At 46.0% G+C, this 21,923-nt stretch overlaps 1 protein-coding gene and 1 pseudogene across 3 annotated transcripts in view; one reads left to right on the top strand and one right to left on the bottom strand.

Annotated features, from left to right (window-relative positions):
- Positions 1 to 21,923, top strand: part of Nod1 (nucleotide binding oligomerization domain containing 1) — a 53,041-nt gene that overhangs the window by 14,996 nt on the left and 16,122 nt on the right. Inside the window, exons 2-11 of one of the 3 annotated variants that reach the window (XM_077795992.1) lie at positions 3,680 to 3,706; positions 5,445 to 5,755; positions 7,457 to 7,631; positions 8,719 to 10,543; positions 12,443 to 12,526; positions 13,921 to 14,004; positions 14,803 to 14,886; positions 17,713 to 17,796; positions 18,651 to 18,734; positions 21,709 to 21,792. In XM_077795992.1, the coding sequence (XP_077652118.1) occupies positions 5,561 to 5,755; positions 7,457 to 7,631; positions 8,719 to 10,543; positions 12,443 to 12,526; positions 13,921 to 14,004; positions 14,803 to 14,886; positions 17,713 to 17,796; positions 18,651 to 18,734; positions 21,709 to 21,792 (2,699 nt within the window). In that variant the 5' untranslated portion in view covers positions 3,680 to 3,706; positions 5,445 to 5,560. Of the gene's footprint in view, positions 1 to 3,679; positions 3,763 to 5,444; positions 5,756 to 7,456; positions 7,632 to 8,718; positions 10,544 to 12,442; positions 12,527 to 13,920; positions 14,005 to 14,802; positions 14,887 to 17,712; positions 17,797 to 18,650; positions 18,735 to 21,708; positions 21,793 to 21,923 lie in introns of all 3 variants that reach the window. The other 2 variants (XM_077795991.1, XM_026401536.2) reach the window with 2 other exon arrangements.
- Positions 6,125 to 6,634, bottom strand: LOC144253595 (U6 snRNA-associated Sm-like protein LSm5 pseudogene; annotated as a pseudogene).

Raw genomic sequence — 21,923 nt, 5'->3', positions numbered from 1 at the left:
TAAGGGAGAGGGGCTCTAACCACATCTACCTGTCACATTCCACTACAGAGGGCTCCCATGGAGCAGTCACCTCTGTGGTCACCCATGACTGGAGCCCAAGGAAGCTCTCTAGAGAGCTCCAGATGGGCTCTCTCTGCATTTCTCGTTCCATTTATGCACTCACTCTTCATTCTGGAGTGGTCTGCCCTGCCCAGCTGTGAACCACATGAAGACACTTAACCTCAGTTTTCTCATTTGTAAAGCAGTGGTAACATTGGACTCTGACACCTGCGGTTGTGGTAAGGATGGAGATGACAGAAAAGATCAAATGATTTGAAAATGACTGAGGTCTATTGTCTGCAGCCCTGGTCTAGACATTTTGTGCACACTAACTCAATTCTTCCAGCAACACTTTGAGGCAGGGATTCTCACTTTGAGGAAATCAAGGCTCAGAGAAGCTGGCTAACTTGCTAATGGGTGGTGGTCCTTACAATGAGCCATCTGATAAAGCCCATGAATGAGATCACTTTGGTGTGTCCTGTTCCCTGTAACCTGAAAATAACTATTAGCAACCAGTCCTTTCCGCCATGGATCTATGCAGCAGGTGCTTCCTTCTAACTTGCTAATGATCAAGTTTGAACACCAGAGAAGGACTCCAGAGACCATGTATTTAAGCCTGCCTTTTGCAGCGTATGTAAAGCATTAGGTCAATGCAAGTCCCCAACCAAAGCGCTTACTCTGTGTTTGCAATGATCATCTGCCTGCTGGGGCCCCTCACAGAGCCGGGCTGACTATGAGTGTGAGCAAGTGTGTAGTGGATCTGTGTGGAAGGAATGCATGAGGCTGCAACATCATGGAGGCATTTCCACGGCTCCCCACCCTGACAGCCATTCCTCGGGTCAGGTGGAGGGTAGAACTCTGTTGGCTGACGTGGCAGCTGGTAGAGGCTGCCGAGCACCCAGGTTTGCTACACAGTTCGGGCAGGCAGGGTCAGGCCAGGGAAGGTGCAGCCATCTGCCATCGCTTTTGAGCCTCTTTTGGGTTCGGGGACTTGCACAGGGGCACAGCAGCGTGGCTTGTAAGTTCTTCTTATCTGTATAAAAGGAAAGCCAGGTAAGGTGAAGCGTTCTGCTTTCAGGAAGCCTGGTGGGTTGACCAGAAACCAGCTTCAAAAGGGGACCCTGGCATTCCCAAAGAACTCTGAGATACAGGTAAGGGAGCGATCGAAACACACCAGAACCCAATGTGCCCACAAATCACAATAGGTGAAAACTGAAAGAAAAGGCTTCAAAATGTTAAGTGGTTATTGCATGTGGGTGACAGGTGACAATTTTTTTCCTCCAAACTTTTTTCTGCCTTTTCCTCCTTTTTTCCTGTTCTTTTTCTTTCTTTCTTTTTTTTTTCTCGCATTTTCTTTTTTTTTTTTTAAATTTATATATGACAGCGGAATGCATTACAAAATTTTCGCATTTTCTACAGTGACCAGGTGTTGTCACTATAGAAAAGAGGACAAGTTATTAAAACAGAAAAAAAAATTATTAAAACCTAGAAAGATGTCTGGAAAACACCTTCTCTCAGGGTGCCCTAGAATAGTAAAGAGGAAAAAAAAAAAGCTGGGGTAAATCCCCATTTAGAAAGTGACATTGAATATGTGTGTCTGTGGTTTCTCCCTGTGATTAGGGGACAGAAACAGGAAGCTGGTTTTGGCCCCTGAGTCCCAGTTGCTCTCCCTTCTAGGATAATCATTTCTCTGATAGGTCCTCCTGACCTCATCTCATGTGCTGATGCTGAGTTCTGACAATCGTCATCGGCAAAACCCTGGTAATCCCCTGACCCCACTTGCAGTCCCCAAACTTTTGGTTGACAGAGACCTCTCTGTATTCTAGGGTTCCAAGTTCCCCTTACAAAGTATTTTCTTTGTTTTTGATAATTTGGAATATGCCTCCCAAAATCAAAGTAAATCACTGTCATCCCATCAGTCAAAAGTAATCACAACTAGTTGGGTGGGGTGACACATGGCTGTAATCCTGGGGAGGCTGAGGCAGGAGGATCACAAGTTCGAGGCCAGCCTCGGCAATTTATCAAGGTCCTAAGCAACTTAGTGAGACCCAGTCTCAAAATAAAAATGAAAAGGGCTGCGGATGTGACTCAGTGGTTAAACACCCGTGGGTTCAATTCTTGGTATGAAAAAAAATCACAATTGCTAATGGATTTCCTCCTACTGTTTCTTTCTTTCTTTTCTTTGCCTTGATTCCTGCCCCACACTCCTTGGTTGTTTCCTAGAGTTGCCTCACCAGGGTCTCCCTCCAGCTGCCAACCTCACTGCCCTGTACCACTGGCCAGAGAGCCCCACCCAGCAGAGCAAGTCCTACTCCCAGAAACCTGGCCCTGGCCTGACCTTGGCCTTGCCTTGCCTTTTCTCAGAAGGACTCACCCTTTACCAGCAAATACAGTAAAAGATCTCTCGGGGCCAGGAGATCCCTGACTCCCTGGTGTTCCTAGTTACAGATGCCCATGGACTCTGAATTTTCCTGCCGTGTGCATGGTATGGATTTGGTCTCCTTTTGGATCCTGTTGACCCGACAGTCCTGAGTTCCTCTTTTTGTCTTTCTCACATCCTGCTGAATTGAGCTAACAGCCCCCTGATTAAATCCCAAACCAGGGCTCTGGAAATTCCATATGAACAGCCTCCTCACCAGCTGGCCAACCTGTGACATAGTGTTTTGTTTAGGTGACCAGAAATCGGGAGAATGTTTCCACCTTTAATGGTGAGAGACGGCGATGTCCGAGGTGGTCATTACAGGAAAAGTCTAGGAAGAGAAGTCACTGTTCCTGTGGGATCATGGAAGAGACAGAAGCAGGGAGGGGCACGGGAGGGGTAAGCAAGTGTGCCACCCCCATTCCCAGCCCCCTAAAGAAGAGAGCAAGGCACTAAAACTGCATCGTCAACTGAGAAGCTACTCCTTTCTCAGTTGGCATCATCTTAAAGAAAAAGTCTCAACACTGCGCTACTAGGTCTTTAACATCTCTCCAATGCTTCCAAGAGGAAAGGGCCTCACACCCCTAGACTCTCCACTCAGTACCACCAGCTGGAATATACTTACATTGTTTTATTTCTGGTGAATTTATTTACTTTATTGTAAGTAATTTTTTTCCTGTTTCTAATGGCAACATAAAACTGCCCTGAAATTAATCTATTAGAGGGTTTTTGGTTTTGGTTTTGGTTTTTTCCTTTTTGGTACTGAGGGTTGAACCCAGGGGTGCTTAACCACTGAGCCACATCCTTAGCCCTTTTTAAAATATTTTATTTAGAGACAGGGTCTTGCTGCGTTGCTAAGTGCCTCACCAAGTTGCTGAGGCTGGCTTTGAACTCTCGATCCTCCTGCCACAGCCTCCCCAGCTGCTAGTATTACAAATGTGCACCTAATCTATTAGAGTCTTAAAAACTTAATTGAAATCAAAAAGTTAAGCAAGTAAAGGACAGGTGGGACTCAATTATGGCAACAACAACAAAACAAGTGACGTAGTGCCCCAATGATTGACATTTGGAAAACTGTCCAGAAAGAAAATGGTAGAGAAAGTACTCTCAGATCCTGGAGTTTTGGGTTTAAAAACTATCTTATTAGCAATTTCACTCATTCCTTCACCATTCAGCACAATAGCATTTTCAAAACACCTTTCTTCTTTTTCAATTTTGCAGATTCCAGAAAGAAATTGAAGTTTTAAGGTGAGAAGTGAAATATTTTTACTTTCTTCCCAGAATGATGCCAGACATTTTAAAAGGTATTATTAACCACTAACTTAAATTTAATATTATCAGTTGATATGTCTCAAAGGAATTGATTTTCTAAAGCTGTGGCTCTTAAAAGTGGGTCACAGAATTGACCACAATAAAAAAGGCTGCATTCACATCTAATAGGTTAGCATGCTGTTAGTAGAATAGTAACAAATCATTCTCATCCTTTAAATTCATTTTGGTAAGAATCTCTTGCTCTTCGGTTGCTCAAAGTTTTATTTTATATTGTCACTTGCTTAGTCACTCAGGTTTAAAAAGGGAGGTTATTATGTGAGGTACAACTGAGACTTTATGAAGACTTAGCAATTTGGTAGGTAAAATAAGAAGAAGGCTGGGCGTGGCGGTACATGCCTGTAATCCCAGTGGCTTGGGAGGCTAAGGCAGGAGGATTGGAGTTCAAAACCAGCCTCAGCAAAAAGTGAAGCACTAAACAACTCAGTGAGACCCTGTCTCTAAATAAAATACAAAATAGGGCTGGGGATGTGGCTCAGTGGTTGAGTGCTTTGAGTTCAATCCCTGGTACCAAAAAGAAAAAGAAAGAAACAAATGGAACTATATTAGCGTAGAAACTCACAAATGACTTGTTAAACAAAAAATTGAAAACCACTAAACTTGAATGTTAGCAGGCATGGTTCATGAGACACAAATGAATAACACTGTTCAAAGGTCTATGAACTTTTTTTAGCTCAACAATAATAATTTTATACTATTTCTGTGAAATGTATGGATTTTCCTACCTGGGCAGAGGACCAAGTGGTCAGTTCAAGGTCGTTCTGCATCCAAGATTTTGATTCATTCTTCATATATAAGGATGACCAAAGACGTAGCTCAATGATCTTAGTTTGCTGTTGTTGCAAGAAAGCAAATCAATGCAATTTGGAGATAACTCAGATGAACTCATTTTTAATACCCAGCTAAAATAACTTGGGTGCCTGTTCCTACCAAGACTGAAAATTCATCATGTTCATGAGGTTTTCAAGGGATTCCAGAAAGATGCCTCTCCTGGTCACCTCACCCTAAGAACCCATGTTCCCTCTGTCCTCTCAGTCCACACATGGCCATTGCTTCTCCTTCCTCCCCATGGTGCTTGTATAGAACAGACTTTGCTGAAGGTATGAAGATAGTAGGGTCAGCAGAGGTCTATGGCTCAACACAGAAGGGGCAGTAATGACACATCGTTGTCCCCAGGTTTCTTGGCTCTGGTCACCATGGGAGTCCTCATGCAGGCTGTTTCCTTGGGCCATTTTCTGTGCACTCTGTATCTCACCATCTCCTGTAGTTCCTCTGTTCCCAGTTCTAAGATTGCTGTGCTCATCAGGTGGAGGGTGCAGACACCTCCCATCCCAGTTAACCTTGATATGTAAGATCATATACCTGTCCAGCTCGATCACAGTCTAGAATTCAGGCACACTTTTGCTTTCTCAAAGAAGATAATAAAAATTAGGAGGCTTTGCTAAACAAGAGGTGTGTGCTTTTGTTCCGGTACCCTAGTAGTTATTAAAAACCCACAAGCCAAAAATTAAATATTTTTTTTTCCTGGAATGCATCTCAGATAAAAGTCATAAGCATGCCTCTGTCCTGCTGTAAGTAAAGAAATCCCGTGGGAGAGACAGCTGGGGGAACCCTTCCAGGGCTTTTGCTTTGTTCATCACTTCCTTTATCTCTTTAGAGTCTGCACTGATAGTCGGGGACCCTGAGGGTCCTGAATCCTGATTGCCCTTGTACCAGGAAGACACCTGCAGCTAACGATGAATGTGGGAAAAGTAGCTATTTGCTACTTTAACTATGGAAACGCAGGAACACCGTGAGAGCATCCCAGCTGGTTCTGACTCCTACATCAACTTGTTGAAGATCAACCGGGAACTTCTGGTCACTCACATCCGTAACACTCAGTGTGTGGTGGACAACTTGCTGGAGAATGACTACTTCTCAGCTGAGGATGCAGAGATCGTGGGTGCCTGCCCCACCCAACCTGACAAGGTGCTTGGTGATGGGATTGGTACTGGCAGGACTTGAGCCCCTGAAGCTGGAAGGGTCTTGTCCCTTCTGGCCTGAGTCAGGGGTTTTGTGAGTTTAGTAAGCGGGCAGAATTTCACGTTGAGTTTATTTGTCATTGTTGTTGTTGTTTTGATTTTTTTAACCAAAAATACCTTTATTTTTTTTAATCTTCAAAAAAAAAAACCTAATTTCTTCTTTTTTTCCAAGATAATCATGATTAACTTAGAAAAAGGGCCATATAATACATTTTCAAAGCATTTCCCTTTAACAGGAAAATGAGCTTTAGAGAATCTAAACATTAGAAGATGTTTTACAAAATCAATTTTGTTGCTATTACAAACAAAGTGGAATCTAGCATAAGTCAAGGAAATTCGTTTGGACTCCAAGTCCTTCTCCTCTAGGAATCAGCATTGTTATATTATTTCCCTTTAGCAAAATCTGATCTAATTTAGTAATCCTCTTCCTTATGGTTGATTTCATTTCCATTTAGCAAAATCTGATCTAATTTAGTAATCCTCTTCCTTCTGGTGTGATTTTCATTGTATCAGTAAAAGCATTTGGGGGGTGGGGCTGGGACTCAGCTGTAGTGCACTTGCCTGGCCTGTGTGAAGCACTGGGTCCAATTCTCAGCACTGCATGTAAATAAACAAAATAAATGTCTATCAACAACTAAAAAAAAATTTTAAAAAACTAGGCCACCACCACTTTTTAAAAGGATGCTGACAAAGTCATCAAATCCTAGAAGTGTTCCAACAATTTCCTTCTCACTCTTCATCACAATGTGAATGCTTGATCCTATACACTTGTCCACAGCTCTAGTGGCAGTAGCTACGACAGGTTGGTGGTAGTAGTAGATGCCATGGATGAGCTGGAAGTGGTCAGCCCATGCTGGGGTCTTGTTAGAGCGTCAGTGCTCCAATTATTGGGTTCTTTTCATGGTCATGCATATCAGTTCCATGCTTGTGGCTGGAGCAAGCTCTTAGATCTAGCTCTCATTGCTGTGTATATTGGTTCCAGACAACTTATGGTTAAATCCACTTTAAGTGAGTGGGAGAGAAGAAGCAGATGAGCACAGAACACTAGCAGTGATGGTCATTCTGTACCTTGAAGCTCTGTGGGCTGCTGGTAGCAGGCTAGGACTCAGGATGGGCATGACCTTGTGTTTAGGAAGGACTACATCCAAGGTGGGTCCCCAAGGAGGAGGTCTCCACGTTCCATTGTAGACAATGTAGTAGCAACTAGTTTCACCTAAGTTTGGTGTTACCTTCTGAAAAAATAGAATTGAGACCCATAACTCTGTCTCACTTAAAGGAATGACAGAACTTATTTGAAACTCAGTAGCACACTTGTTTCCCCCCTGCATTTTTAATAAAAAAAGGCTACTTAAAACATATAATACATATGGGGGTCTGTTACCCTCTTGCTGCATGGCCCAGAGAATTCCATGGGTGGATATGGTTCTAGTCATGAGTCTAAACTTTATTATTTTTAGGCTCATGGAAGCTTCCCAGTTTTGCTTCTTGTCAAGAAGATCTATTTATAAGATGCTAGGCTTCTAATGCATCAGAATTTCATACTGGCTTAGTAAGAGCTCAGAGCCCTGCACTAAGCCCACCGAGGTATCTTTCTGTCAGGAAGGACCCCTTATGCCAGCTCATAACCCTCTGCTTGTGCTGCCACTAGGTCCGAAAACTTCTGGACCTGGTCCAGAGCAAGGGTGAAGAGGTTTCTGAGTTCTTCCTCTACGTGCTCCAGCAACTCGCAGATGCTTATGTGGACCTCAGGCCGTGGCTGTTGGAGATCTGCTACTCTCCTTCCCAGCTCATTCAGAGCAAAACTATTGTCAACACCGACCCAGGTATGAGTCAGCTCCAGAGGGACTACAGGTACCTGTGCACAAGGACAGTGGGTCTGGAAATGCTGTAGCACTGAGACCCAAGTGGGCATAAAAGTCAGTCTCATATTCCATCTCAAGTTGGAATAGCATCAGATAATAAAATTAATTTAATTCTTGCTAGGCACTATAACACATGCTTGTAATCCTGGATACTAGGGAGGCTGAGGCAAAAGGATTGCAAGTTTGAGGCCAGCCTTAGCCATTTAGCGAGACCCTGTCTCAAAATAAAAGATAAAAAGGACTAAGAATGTGGCTCAGTGGTAAAGCACCCCTTAATTTACTGCCAGTACCAAAAAAAAAAAAATACAGTTTGACCTTGGAAACAGAAGCAAAGAACATACCTAGAGAGCCAGGTGTATTTTTAGGGAGAACAAGGCCAATGGCCAACAAGCAGACTTTTAGGGCCAGGGATGGACTTGCTCCTGTAGCTGCCATCCACAGCCAGCGTCTTGCTCTTAGTGCTCCTTCCCCTATGAAAAAAGGAAAAATATTCCATGGTGAGTAGTCCACTCAAAGGACTTCTCCATTTGTTCCTTTAGCCAGTTATTTCCTAGCCTTTAAAGTATAATTCACTCTATAAGAAGCTGCATGCAAAAGACTAAAATCATAGGAAAAGCTGATTTAGAGAGAAAGAAAGCAGAGCAGAAAAGGTGGGGGCAGGGATTGGCCGCAAATAGGCATGAAAAATCTTCAGGAGTGCGATGGATGTGTCAGCTAGAGTTCAGTGACAACACTCCAGAGGAACAAGAGGCCTCAGACTCTGATCCCAGTTGAAGTGTGTCGCCCTCTAGCGGGGCTAAAAAGGAAGGCAAGCAGAGGGATAGAAACCTGGAGATGCTCAGTTTCTGGAGTGTGGGCTCTTCCAGGTTTCAGAGGGCCTGCATTGAGGAATGCCTACACTGAGCACCCCAGGGGCCCTGGGGGGTATTTGGTTTGCTTGAGGGCTTGCCTTTCCTCCTTGATACCTCCTTGATCCTTGTTTGATGTGGTTTCCACCTCTCTCTCTCTGCCTCTCACCCCGACATGTGCCTGCCACCCGTCTCTCCAGTGAGCAGGTACACCCAGAAGCTGCGGCACCAATTGGGTTGTGACTCCAAATTCATGCTGTGTTATGCCCAAAAGGAGGACCTGCTGCTGGAGGAGATCTATATGGATACCGTCATGGAGCTGGTGAGCTTCAGCAACGAGAACATGGGCAGCCTGGGCAGCCTGTCCTGCCTCCTGGACCACAGCTCAGGCGTCCTCAACGAGCAGGGCGAGACCATCTTCGTGTTCGGGGACGCGGGTGTGGGCAAATCCATGCTGCTGCAGCGGCTGCAGAGCCTCTGGGCCTCAGGCCGGCTGGACATAGGGGTCAAGTTCTTCTTCCACTTCCGATGTCGCATGTTCAGCTGCTTCAAGGAGAGTGACACGCTGTGCCTGCAGGACCTGCTTTTCAAGCATTACTGCTACCCGGAGCAGGACCCCGATGAGGTGTTTGCTTTCCTGTTGCGCTTTCCCCACGTGGCCCTCTTCACCTTCGATGGCTTGGATGAGCTGCATTCGGACTTCGACTTGAGCCGCGTGCCTGACAGCTGCTGCCCCTGGGAACCCGCCCACCCGCTGGTCCTGCTGGCCAACCTGCTCAGCGGAAGGCTGCTCAAGGGCGCCAGCAAGCTGCTCACGGCCCGCACGGGTGTCGAGGTGCCCCGCCAGCTCCTGCGGAAGAAGGTGCTTCTCCGGGGCTTTTCCCCCAGCCACCTGCAGACTTACGCCCGGCGGATGTTCCCTGAGCGCCCTGCGCAGGACCGCCTGCTGCAGCAGCTGGAAGCCAACCCCAACCTCTGCAGCCTGTGCACCGTGCCCCTCTTCTGCTGGATCATCTTCCGGTGCTTCCAGCACTTCTACACCACCCTCGAAGGCTCCCCGCAGCTTTCGGACTGCACGGTGACCCTGACCGATGTCTTCCTACTGGTCACCGAGGTCCATCTGAACCGGACGCAGCCCAGCAGCTTGGTGCAGCGCAACACGCGCAGCCCCGCCGAGACCTTCAGCGCGGGGTGGCGCACACTGCGCTCGCTGGGGCAGGTGGCTCATAGCGGCATGGAGAGAAGCCTCTTCGTGTTCACCCAGGAGGAGGTGCAGGCCTCTGAGCTGCAGGAGGGGGACCTGCAGCTGGGCTTCCTGCGGGCCGTGCCAGAAATGACCCCTGAAGGGGGACAGCAGTCTTACGAGTTTTTCCACATCACCCTCCAGGCCTTCTTTACCGCCTTCTTTCTCGTGGTGGACAGCAAGGTGGGACACCGGGAGCTGCTCAGGTTCTTTCAAGAGTGGGCGCCTCCTGGGGAGTCAGCGGTAGAGTCCTGCTATCCACCCTTCTTTCCTTTCCAGTGCTTGGGGGGCGGCAGGCTGGCACGTTCTGATCCCTTCAAAAACAAGGATCATTTTCAGTTCACCAACCTCTTCCTGTGCGGGCTGTTGTCCAAAGCTAGACAGAAACTCCTGCAGCACCTGGTGCCTGCTGCCACCTTACGGAGGAAGCGCAAGGCCTTGTGGGGGCACCTGTTTGCCAGCCTGCGCGCCTACCTGAAAAGCCTACCCCGGTGTCAGTCCGGAGGTTTCAGCCAAGTGCAGGCCATGCCCACCTTCCTCTGGATGCTGCGCTGTATCTACGAGACGCAGAGCAAGAAGGTGGGGCAGCTGGCGGCCAAGGGCATCTGCGCCAACTACCTCAAGCTGACCTTCTGCAATGCCTGCTCCGCTGACTGCAGTGCCCTTTCCTTCGTCTTGCACCACTCCCGCAAGCAGCTTGCCCTTGATCTGGACAACAACAATCTCAACGACTACGGTGTGCGGGAGCTGCAGCCTTGCTTCAGCCGCCTCACCGTTATCAGGTCAGACAAGGGTGGGGGTGGGGCTTGGAATGGGGCCAGGACTGGCATCACTGGTCAGGATCCCCTAGTCTGTTGTCCCCTAGGACTCACAGTCACTGGTCTTGGAACATCTGGACTCTCTTTCAGGGTGGCAGAGGGCAAAGACTAAAGAGAGTCAGAACTGGTCCTCCCCAGCTGGGTGCACTTGAACAAGCTGCTTAGCCTTGGTGAATTCCTCTGGAAAGAGGAGATGCTCATAATCCCAGCAATCACAGTAAGAACAACTCAGTTTACTGAGGATGGGTGAAGCACATTACCAATATTACCTCATTTAATGCTCTTCACCCTATAAAGTAGGTACTATCATCGACTCTATGTGGGTAAATGAGGAAACAGAGGCACAGAGGAGATACTTACTGACTCAGATCACATAGCTGAGACGGGGTAGAACCAGAATAAAGATGGCATAAAGAAGACCAATTGAAAGATTAGAGATAGCCTGTGAAAAGTTTCTGGCATGAGGGAGGTTTCATGACTGCAGAGAAAGCAGACCTGGAGCTGCTTGGCATGAGTTGCCTTCCTATTTGCTGCTGGAGAGCTTGGTGAAAATGCTGCCACATGGTAGTTTTCCCATTTGAGGATTTTCAGGAAAGAGGCCAGTCTGCTCTTGTCTATTAGCATTTCCTGCATAGAACAAACCTTGTCAGTCTTACCAGCCTGGAATTCTTTACTACTTGGCTCATATATTTCTGAAGAGCAGTGGGGATTTGCACCTGCCTCCCAGGGCCTGATGTACCAGTACCAGAGAGGAATCTGTGTGGGCACGTGGAGTGCCGGGAGCTGCAGGCTTCTCTGGCCTGGGAATTGAAAGCCTGGAACCTGTCCTCTGCCCTGGCAGCCAATTGCTCTCTCTTCTGCAGCCTTTGGCAATCTGTCATCCTGCGCCACCTTGCACCCATCCTATGAGAGATACTTGGCAGCAGTGTGGTGGTCCTGCTCCATTCTGCTGTCCCCAGGAAAGGAAAAACAGCTCACAGGAAAGTAGGAGGCTATGGGCAACCATGGGGAAGCTCTCTGATTTCCCCCGAGGGTTCCTGATAGGATTCATTTCAGCTGAGAGTTAGACAAACTACAAAATCTTGATGGCTTAAATAAGTTTTAAGCTTATTTCTATTTTATGCAAAGGCTAGAGGTAGGTAATACAGAGCTGGTATAGTGTCTCCATAATCATCAGAAGCCCAGGTCTCTTCTGCCTTGTTCTAATGCCATTCTCACTATCTTGCTTCTACACTTTGACCCAACATGGCTACCCATGCTCCAGTCGGCAATCTAGCCACCAGGACAAAGGAAAAGGCTAAAAAGAGCAAACCTCATTATTTTAAAAAGACTGTTCAGCTACCGCTAATGATACTGCTTCTTCAATTTCACTGGTGGAATTGAAATGTGGATGTCAAGTAAAAAAGGAGGGAGGTTTCTATTAAGAAAGCATAGACACTGGAAGTGACTAATAGCCTCTGTCAACCTGGGATGACCATACAGGACATGTGCACACTGTACACCACCACCAATCTGGCTACAATAGGGGGAAGGGTCTGGAGTATCTGACCTGATCATTTTGATGTGGCCTAAAAATCAAGCTTTTACCTGTTTGGCCTTTAACTTATTACAGAAGTCAGCTTATGGATTAAATTCAACCCATGGATTGTGTTTGTCAATAAAGCTTTATTAGAACTCAGCCGTACCACTGGATTACTTACTGATTACTTTACACTGTAGAGTTGAGTGGTGAGGCTGGAAACCATCCTGCAAAGCCTAAATTATTTGCTCACTGGCTGTTTGCAGAGTTTTACTGACCCCAGCCTCTTCCCTCTGATTTAGAAACTGCCCTGATTTGTCATTGTCTTTGCTGTTGTGTTTCAGACTCAGTGTCAACCAGATCACAGATAGTGGTGTGAAGGTGCTGTGTGAAGAGCTGACCAAGTACAAAATCCTGGAGTATTTGGGGTATGTCCTTCCCAGGAACACTGGGCCAACTACCTAGTAATGATATTAAGCAGCCAAAGTTGCCATCCATGTGGGTCCCCAGCATATTGGCCAGGATCAGGGTGGTGGGTGTCGAGTGCCTGGGGTCTGTTCCTGCCTCAGCCTGAATGCTTGCTGAGCCTCAGATTCCTCATTTATAAATGGGGATCCTAATCCAAGCAGGTCATCTAATTCCTGGTTATTGGAAGAAATACATGGGAGTAAGTTTTGTAAACATTAAAATACTGTTTGTGGCCAGGTGCAGTGGTGTACAACTATAATCCCAGTGGCTCTGGAGGCTGACGCAGAAGGATTGTGAATTCAAAGCCAGCCTCAGCAATAGCAAAGCACTCAGTGAGACCCTATCTCTAAATAAAATACAAAATAGGGCTGGGGATGGGGCTCAGTGGTCGAGTACCCATGAATTCAATCCCCAGTAATCCCCCTGCCAAAAAAATACTGTTTATATATTAGATTTTCATACTGTGAGTCCATAATCCCTCCTCCAGAACCCTTGGGCCAAGCCATGGATCAGGGTTTGGTGTATTTGCTTTGTAGTAGTGACATGGCCAGAGGGGTCCAGGGCAGCACCCCAGTATCCTTAACCTTGATATTTCTGCAGAGAAATGTGTGAATATTCAGACCAAGTAGGGTAAATAGAGACCATAAATAGGTTCACATTGGTTGCCAAAACAACTATGAGACACTTTGGTTTTCAGAGCCTTTGGGATTGTGGAGTTTGAGATAAGGGATCTTACCCACCCACTCCACCCCATCCCACCCAGGTTACCACCAATTCTGTGAGCCAAAGTGGTTGCTCAGCTGCATTGGGCCTCGGTCAGCTCCTTCTTGGAACAAGGACAATGAAGCAGATGATTCCGGGTCACCTCTCTTTCCACTCAGGAATGCTGTGTGACAGTGGGGTCCTCAAAGCCTCAGCTTAGTTTTTTTCTGCCTTATTGCTGAATTGGAATTGAGTGGTAAAAACGACTAAGAGGTAGACATGAAAGAATGTCTTCAGAGAGAAACTTCTTCTCCTCAAGAGACTGACTGTGTGCTGATTGACGTATCATCATCTGCATGAATGGCTTGGTGAACCAAGCACTTCCCAGCCAGGACTATGCACCATGTTGCATGCTCCTCATGACAACCAACCCCATGAGGAGCCATGATTGTCATCCCCACTATAGACAGAGAGACTGAGACAGAGGCGGCCAGTGGTGGAGCTGGTCTTGAAGCCAGGCTGAGACCACACAGTCCTGTGTGTCCTTTCAACACACTTTGAAACTCAGTAAGCAGCACACACTGAAAGGAAAAGCGGGTGTTCATATGACCTCAGGAGTCATTAAGTGACCTGACTGTGCTTTCTCTTCAAGTTTATACAACAACCAGATCACGGATGTGGGAGCCAGGTACGTCGCCCAAATCCTGGATGAATGCAAGGCCCTCACCCACCTGAAGTAAGTAAGTGGGGTCTGGTGTGAAGTTCCTTAGTAGCCTCTTCTTCGATTCTTTGGGTCACCCCTTCCATTATTAGAAGAATAAATGTTACTGTAAACAGCTTTTATCCTCAAGTCTTCTGCCTGCCCCAGGACCATGCGGGTCAAATGCAGGAGACCTGTTGTATGGAAAGTGAGCTAGTTCTGCAGAGAAAGCATGACCAGGAGAGAGGCTCAGATTTTGGAAGGGACAGCCAGCTGGGGGGAGGGGGAAGGAGGCAGGGAGAGCTTGGCACTTCGATTTCATTAAAGACTGACCAAGAAGAAAGACCTTTCGCCCTTTCTGGAATACTAGAGAAAAAGATCTGTCTCCATCCGCAGGGAACTTACCACATGATGGCAAGCCAGAGCTTGATCCTTGGCCCTGTCATAGAAATGCCCTGCCAAAGGTGACAGAGTGCCTTGGTCCACCTGGCGATGGAAGCACACCTTGATCATGAGTAATTGAAGTGGGCACTTTCAGGCCTCCTGGTGTAATGGATGGTCCTGAGGCCATGTAAAGAAGCCCAGGAGGGCTCAGGTCACTAACTTTCTGTAGAGATTATGGGCTGTCCCCTGCAGAGGACCCCTGTCTGGCTATCCCCAAGGCTTCAGGTGACTTCCTAAGAGGAGGCCCAGGGCTTGGCTGCTGTACATCCCAGGAGCAGGAACAGACTGGCAAGAGGGGCTGGGAGGGGCTCCAAGCCAGGGAGGAGGGAGGCCCGTATTGGAGTCCCTACCGCACAGCTGGAGGCTGACTGTGCGGGGAATTCTCTGCAGACTGGGGAAAAACAAGATATCGAGCGAAGGAGGGAAGTGGCTGGCCCTGGCCGTGAAGAACAGCACATCCATCTCTGAGATTGGGTGAGTAGAAGGGGACGCACACATGGGGTGTGTGACCTGCTGGGTGTATGTGGGTGCCCAATGGTCTTTTGTACATCAATGTAGCGGGACTGCTGGGTCTGGCTGTGAGGAGGCAGAAACAGAGATGTCCCAGCAGCTTCTGCATGGAAATGGTGTGGGAAGACCCAGGGTTGATTATAAATCTGACTGCACAGACATATTTAAGTCATGCAAACTCAGCATTATTGCCACCAGCAAATGGAGGGAGTTACTCTAGCTCTATGTGGTGGCTAACACAGGCAGATGCTCTTACTTTAAGGAAATCTATCCTCTGAAGGTTTTTTTTTTCTTCAATTTTTAAAATTGTAGTAAAATATGTATAAAATTGACCATCTTCACCATTGCTAATTGTACAGTTCAGTGGGATTAAGTACTTTCATATCATTACACAACCATCACCATCATCCATCTCGAAAATTCTTTTTATCTTGCAAAACAAACTTTTCATCCATTAAGCAGTAACTATCCTTTCCTCCCTCCCCTGGCCCTCAGCAACCCCTGCTCTGCTTTTTATCTCTTTGAATTTGACTACTCTGGGCACCTCGTGTAAATGGAATCACATAGTGCTTGTCTTTTGGTGATGGCTGATTTCAGCTAACATGATATTCTCAAGGATGGTCATGTGACATGCCAGCTTCCTTCCTTTTTTTTTTTTTTAATGTGTGTGGGGGCATACCAGGAATTGAATTTAGGTGCACTTAGCCACTGAGCCACATCCCCTTCCCTATTTTGTGTTTTATTTAGAGACAGGGTCTCCCTGAGCTGTTTAGTGCCTCACCATCACTGAGGCTGGCTTTGAACTTGAGATCCTCCTGCCTCAGCCTCCTGAGCCTCTAGGATTACAGGCATGGATCACTTTGCCCTGCGATTGCTTCCTTTTTAAGACTGAATAATGCTCCATTGTATGTATGTTTGTACCCTGAAGGTGACACGCTGGTAGTTCCTTTCTGAGACTGTCAGGAGCTGAGGCTTCTGATTGGACAGCTCATCTACCCATCCAGCAGCAAGCATTTGGTTACTTCCATATTTAACTGTCACAAATTATTGTGAATAAGGCTCCTATGAACAAAGGCATACAAAGACATAATCTTTGAGATCCTGCTTTTAATTCTTTTGGAAATGCTGAATTCTGTGATGATTCTATTGTTAATTTCTTGAGGAGCCCTTGTGCTGTTCTCCAGGCGCCTGTTCCGTCTTACATTCCCATCCTGCTCCCCGGCATCCTCACCAACACTTGTTGTTTTAATAGTAACTGCCATCCTAGTGGATGACAGGTGGCATCTCATTGAGGTTAAGAAGCTTCTGAACTGTATCATTATAATTCTATGAGATTATAAAAATAATGGTAATTTTGTTTTAAAACTGTGGAAAATATAAAAAGTAATTTTCTTTTCAGAAATAATGACTGGTAGCATTTGAAGCTATTGAAGCACTCCCACTTTCTCTTTCCCCCACTATTATTTTTTTTTAATAGGGTAGAGGTCAGACTACATGTACAGAATTTTATCCTTCATTTTTCACTTACTCTCAGGTCATGAGTAGTTTGCCACCTTATTAAATATTTGATACCATTCAGTTGTATAGTTTTGCATTTTTTAAGCAAAAACTTAAAACTCTTGTTCTGGGGCAGCAGCAGGCCTTGCCTGGAAGGACGCAGGCAGGCAGCTGCTGGACCTGTTGTTGAGGCAGCCATGGTTGTGTTGTGAGTGGGCCGGGCAGACTGCTTTCTGTAAATGGAGGCCCCTTGTCCTATTAGGAATAGCTGACATTTTTTACAGGCCGGATGGTGTTCTAAATGCTTTGCATCTGTTAACTTATACATCCTCACACACAACCACTCTACGAGGAAATGCTCTTATCATACCCATTTTACAGATGAGGAGACTGAGGTCTACCGTGTTATATAATTTTCCCAGGGATCCACAGGTAGTAGGTGGCAGAGCCAGGATGGGAGACTGGCACCTTACCATGCAGACCATGTTAGCCAGATCTCAGATCACCCATTCTGGGGACAAAAGTCAGCTTCATTGTTGCAGCTGCCCACCAAGATTGCAGCAGTCCTTGGTGCCTGACTTCCTGACATTTCTCTCCACATACAAGGAATGCTGCTGGTGCAGTTGGTGCCCAGGGGTCCTGACCCTTGCATCCTGAAGACACTTTGCAGGTGCTGCTTGTACCACTCAGTGTTGCACATGGCTGTCCTTTCAGGCCAGCATGGACTTTTGTACTCTGAAGGTGACATGCAGGTAGTTCCTTTCTGAGTCAATCAGGAGCTGAGACTCTCAACTGGCAGCTCTCCAAAACTTTGCAGCGAGACCTGGTCTCTAATTGTGCAACTTCCTGATTGACAACATCTGTTCACAAGGTCTCCACTGCTGTTTATTCTCTCTTTCTCTTTTTTTCTTTTGGTGTTGGGTGTTGAAATCAGAGGTACTTAGCCACTGAGCCACATCTCCAACCCTTTTAAATATTTAGAGACAGGGTCTCACTGAATTGCTTAGCACCTCACCATTGCTGAGGCTGGCTTTGAACTTCCAATCCTCTTGCTTCAGCCTCCTGAGCGTCTGGGATTACAGGCGTGCACCACTGTTCCCGGGGCTCTTTATTCTCTATGCTTCTGCCTTGCATTGGAAATCCAGAGCAATCCATTAGGGGCCAACATGAGAAATAGGTGTCCAGGCCACAGCTCTAGGGACTGAGTGAAACAGCTGCCTCTACTGACAGAAAAGAAGGGAGAGCCTGGCCGAGTGGGAGGAGCTAACTTGAGCTGACTATCTCTGTCCTTAGGATGTGGGGCAATCAAATAGGGGATGAAGGAGCCAAAGCTTTCGCAGAGGCTCTGAAGAACCACCCCAGCCTGATCAATCTAAGGTAAGAGCTGCGCCTGGGGCTCCAAGGCCCACAGGGATCCTGGTCATTCTGAGCTCTCCAGGGGAGGAGCTGGTGGGGAGAGAGCTGGTGGCTTTCCAAATTTGTCAGGGATTTGCTGGTGTGATTTTTCTTTCTCTATTTTTTTTTTTTCTTGATGTGCAAGAGGGAAACAAGAAAGTACATTATTTTTAAGTGTTCAGCTCAAGGAGTTTTAGCAGACTCACACCAATGTAGCCACCAACTAGATCAAGATGTGAGACATTTTGCAGCCATTCAAGTGCCGTTGGAGATCAGGGAGGAATTCCTAAGTAGATAAAACGGAAAGGAATGCTAGTTGATAGATTCCTGCCCCTTTTCCCTCATGATAGTGCTGGGACAGAGGGGACCCCTCCCCTCTGGAATTGGAGTTCCCCTCTCCCAACCCTCCTTCAGGCCTGTGGCCTAATCCTGGAGCCTTGGTGTCTCCCAAGCTCTGCCTCTGTCCCAACTGCCATTGAAGGGAGTCCAAGACGGTGGGAGTAATAGCAGGAGAGACTTCTCAGGTTCTCATTGATGGGGCCCGCAAATGTGGCAGAGTGCCCTGGCCTCCTCTAGCCTGCATATAAAAACCTGAGTTCTGTGTCCTTTATCCGTCTGGACACTGCTGGAGCAGTTGGTCTTCAGTCTTGTGCCTGTCCTGAGCATGACTCTTTAGCAGCAAGGCCTGGGCACCTGCTGACATGACTGAGCTCTTCCACGTGCTGCCCCAGGTTGGCCTGGGAGGTGCCACATCCAGACGAGGCTTCCCCACTGTTTCCGTATTGACGCCAAGGCCAAATGTGAACCCGTCTCTAATGAGTTGTTTTCCTTCCTAGTCTTGCAGCCAACTGTATCTCCACAGAAGGAGGAAAGAGCCTTGCCAGGGCCCTGCAGCAGAACACGACACTGAAGATATTCTGGTAATGGCCAGTCATTTTGAAGGGCTGGGCCGTGGTAATTGTTCCAGGGACTGCTTACACACAGCCTGGGATCTTTACTGAAAAGGTGCCTCTCAATTGCAAAGGCTCATTTAATTTCCTCCCAGAGAACAAAAACAGCTGTTTTCAGAAACAGCTGGGGAAATGGGCCTGCAACTTATGGGTTTACGGTCTTATCCTTATTGCCTTCCTTGGCCTCAGGAGAACCAGAAGGCTGGCCACTGGAACTGCCAAGAATCCCCCCAGAACACCCTCCATACACCTGGCAGAGTCCAGCTCCTGCCTTCCCAGGTCTCTGTATCAGCATTTGGCCTTCAGTGCCCCTGCTCAGCCCTCACCCATCACCTGTCACTGGAAGCCCCAGTCCTGGCTTCTTCCTCCCTGCACTCCAGGGCACTTACTAAGTGGATGGTGCCACCTGAGAGTGCTTTTTGTTTTTCTTTTATTTACTTTCCTGTATCATAAATTCCTTATGGGTGAGCAAGTTGCATTACACCCTCTGTTTCATCCACCCAGGGCCCAGTATTAGATTCTGCTCAGATATTTACCGAAAATAATGCCAGTGTTGTCTTTAAGAGTATTCTGATGTTAGATCTACTGGATAATAAATGCATTTTTAAATTCTTTTCCCTCAAAAAAATCTTTGAACATTTTGAAAAAGTAACATATGTTTTTTTTTTGAAGAAAAAACAAGTATGACTGAAAATGTTGGATGGAAGTTTGAAAAGTAGGAACTGAAACTACCTCTCTCATGTTTTCCAAATATGATTTTTTTCTTTCTAACCATTTTTCTGTCTATATTCAAATATATACAAAGTAGGAGAGCATTTAGCAAATGGATTTAAAAATATCTTAGCTGCCTGTTGTACATATTTGACATGTCCCTTTATGACATTAAGTTTCTCTCCTGATCTCAAATAATACTACAGAGCTTTGGTAACAAAAACAACATAGTATTGGCATCAAAACAGACAGGAAGGGCTGGGGTTGTGCTCAGTGGTAGAGCACTTGCCTAGCATGTGAGAAGCATTGGGTTCAATCCTCAGCACCACATAGAAAAATAAATAAAATAAAGTTATTATGTCCAACTACAACTAAAAACAAACGAACAGACATGAAGACCAATAAAATAGAATAGAAGATAAAGAGACAAACCCACATTATACAATAATTTCATTTGGGCACAGTGAAAGTGCCAAAAACATGTTGGAGAAAAGATGGTACTGGATAAATTGGATGTAGAAGAATGGACCTAGATCCCGATCTTTCACCCTGCCCAAAAGTTAAATTAAAATGGGTCAAAGACCTAGAAATTAGATGAGAAACTTTGCAACTGCTAAAAGAAAACATAATCATCCCAACACATTTTTGCAGTCTGTAACTCCCTTAACAAGATACCTAAAATTAAAAAAAAATAAAACCAAGAATCAATAAGTCAGATGGAATCAAATTTAAGAGCTTCTGTACAGTAAAGGAAACAGGAGTGTGAAGAGGGAGAAAATCTTTGCCAGCTTCTCCTTTAACAGGGGATGAATATCCAGACTATATAAAGAACTCAAAAAACTTAATATAAAAATCCAAATAAACCAATCAATAAATAGCCAAAAGAACAGACATTTCTCAAAAAGAAATACAAATAGTCAATGGTTGTATGAAAAAAATGTTCAACATCCCTAGCAATCAGGGATATGTAAAATAAAACAGATTTTTGTCTCAATAAATAAATAAGTAAACAAACAAACAAACAAATAAATGAAAATTTTAAGACAGAGACTCATTAAGTGTGAGACTGGCCTCAAACTTGCCATCCTCCTGCCTTGCCTCCTGAGTCCCTGGAATTACATTGTGTGCCACCATGCCTGGTAAGAGCACTCAAATACTGTGCTCTCTGCCATCTTCTTTGTTCAATCTATCTCACTCTCTCTAAGGCTACACAATGTTGCATAGATGTTCATTATTTTACCAGGTCTTTAAATTATTCCAGTTTTGCATTTGACAGCTAATATCACAGTGTACACTGCAAGGTAGAAAGCTCTGCTATACATATCTTTGCACCTGACTTTTGTCTTAAGGGAAATAAATACATTTAAGATTTGGATAGTGCTGGATGCGGTGTCACATGCCTGTAATCCCAGCAGCCTGGGAGGCTGAGATAGGAGGATAGAGAATTCAAAGCCGGCCTAACAATTCAGTGAGACTGTGTCTCTAAATAAATGAGTTTCCATAAGACTAGAGATGTGACTCAGTAGTCAAGTGCCCAGGTTCAATCCTCCAGTACTCCCCCAACCAAAAAAAAAAAAAAAAAGATTTGGATAGTGATCACACGGCCCTTCAGGGGAAGACTTTTTAAAGCAGTATACTATTCAATTATCCTCATTATTCCTTCATCCACTGAAAAAAGAGGGTCCGACCCTAGTTACATCGTGAACTCCTGTGTTTATCCAGACCACTGCTGGTTTTAAGAGCAGTTGAGAGGCTTCCTGAACTTTCAGTCACTGAACCTGGGTCCTTTGCCACTGACCTCAGAGCACAGCACTGAGCACACTTTACCATGCAGTTGGTGGGTTTCCCCAGGTTTTCATCTTGACTTGGACAAGCACCCTGTCAGCAATGTTCCTGGGTCTTGGAGCTGGAGGAGACCCGAGTCCAGGCCCTGGCCCTTTTTCTCTGTGGCTCTCTCTTCTGTGAAATTGGAGGCTCAGTGAGGGTGAGGAGTGCAGGCGCCTGGGCAGGCAGGGGGCTACGAAGTGGGAACTCAGAGCAGGACCTGCACTAGAAATGAGTTTCCATATATGTGTGGGGTCAGGGGCTGCTGGGAGCCTGCACTCTGCTGCCTTCTCAGCAAGCAACTAGCCTCAGAGCTGGAGAGACCCAGGCCTGGTTCTGGCTTCTGTGAACTCACTAACAATGTCTTCCGACTCAACCCTCCTGAGTAATCACTTCCTCTCTTTTCTAGGCTGACCCAAAATGAACTCAATGATGAAGTGGCCGAGAGCTTTGCAGAAATGCTGAAAGTCAACCAGACATTGAAGCATTTATGGTAACTCAGCCCCAAAATTTCCAGACTGTGACGTTCACATAATATTTTTTTAAGATAAAATTGACATATCACAAAATTCACTGTTTTGAGGTATATAGTTTAGAGGATTTTTAGTATATTCACAAGGTTGC

This window comes from Urocitellus parryii, chromosome 3 (genome assembly GCF_045843805.1).
Source record: "Urocitellus parryii isolate mUroPar1 chromosome 3, mUroPar1.hap1, whole genome shotgun sequence".
NCBI classification, from domain to species: domain Eukaryota; kingdom Metazoa; phylum Chordata; class Mammalia; order Rodentia; family Sciuridae; genus Urocitellus; species Urocitellus parryii.
The sequence above is the reverse complement of the archived record's forward strand: the minus strand, read 5'-3'. Positions and strand labels throughout refer to the sequence as shown.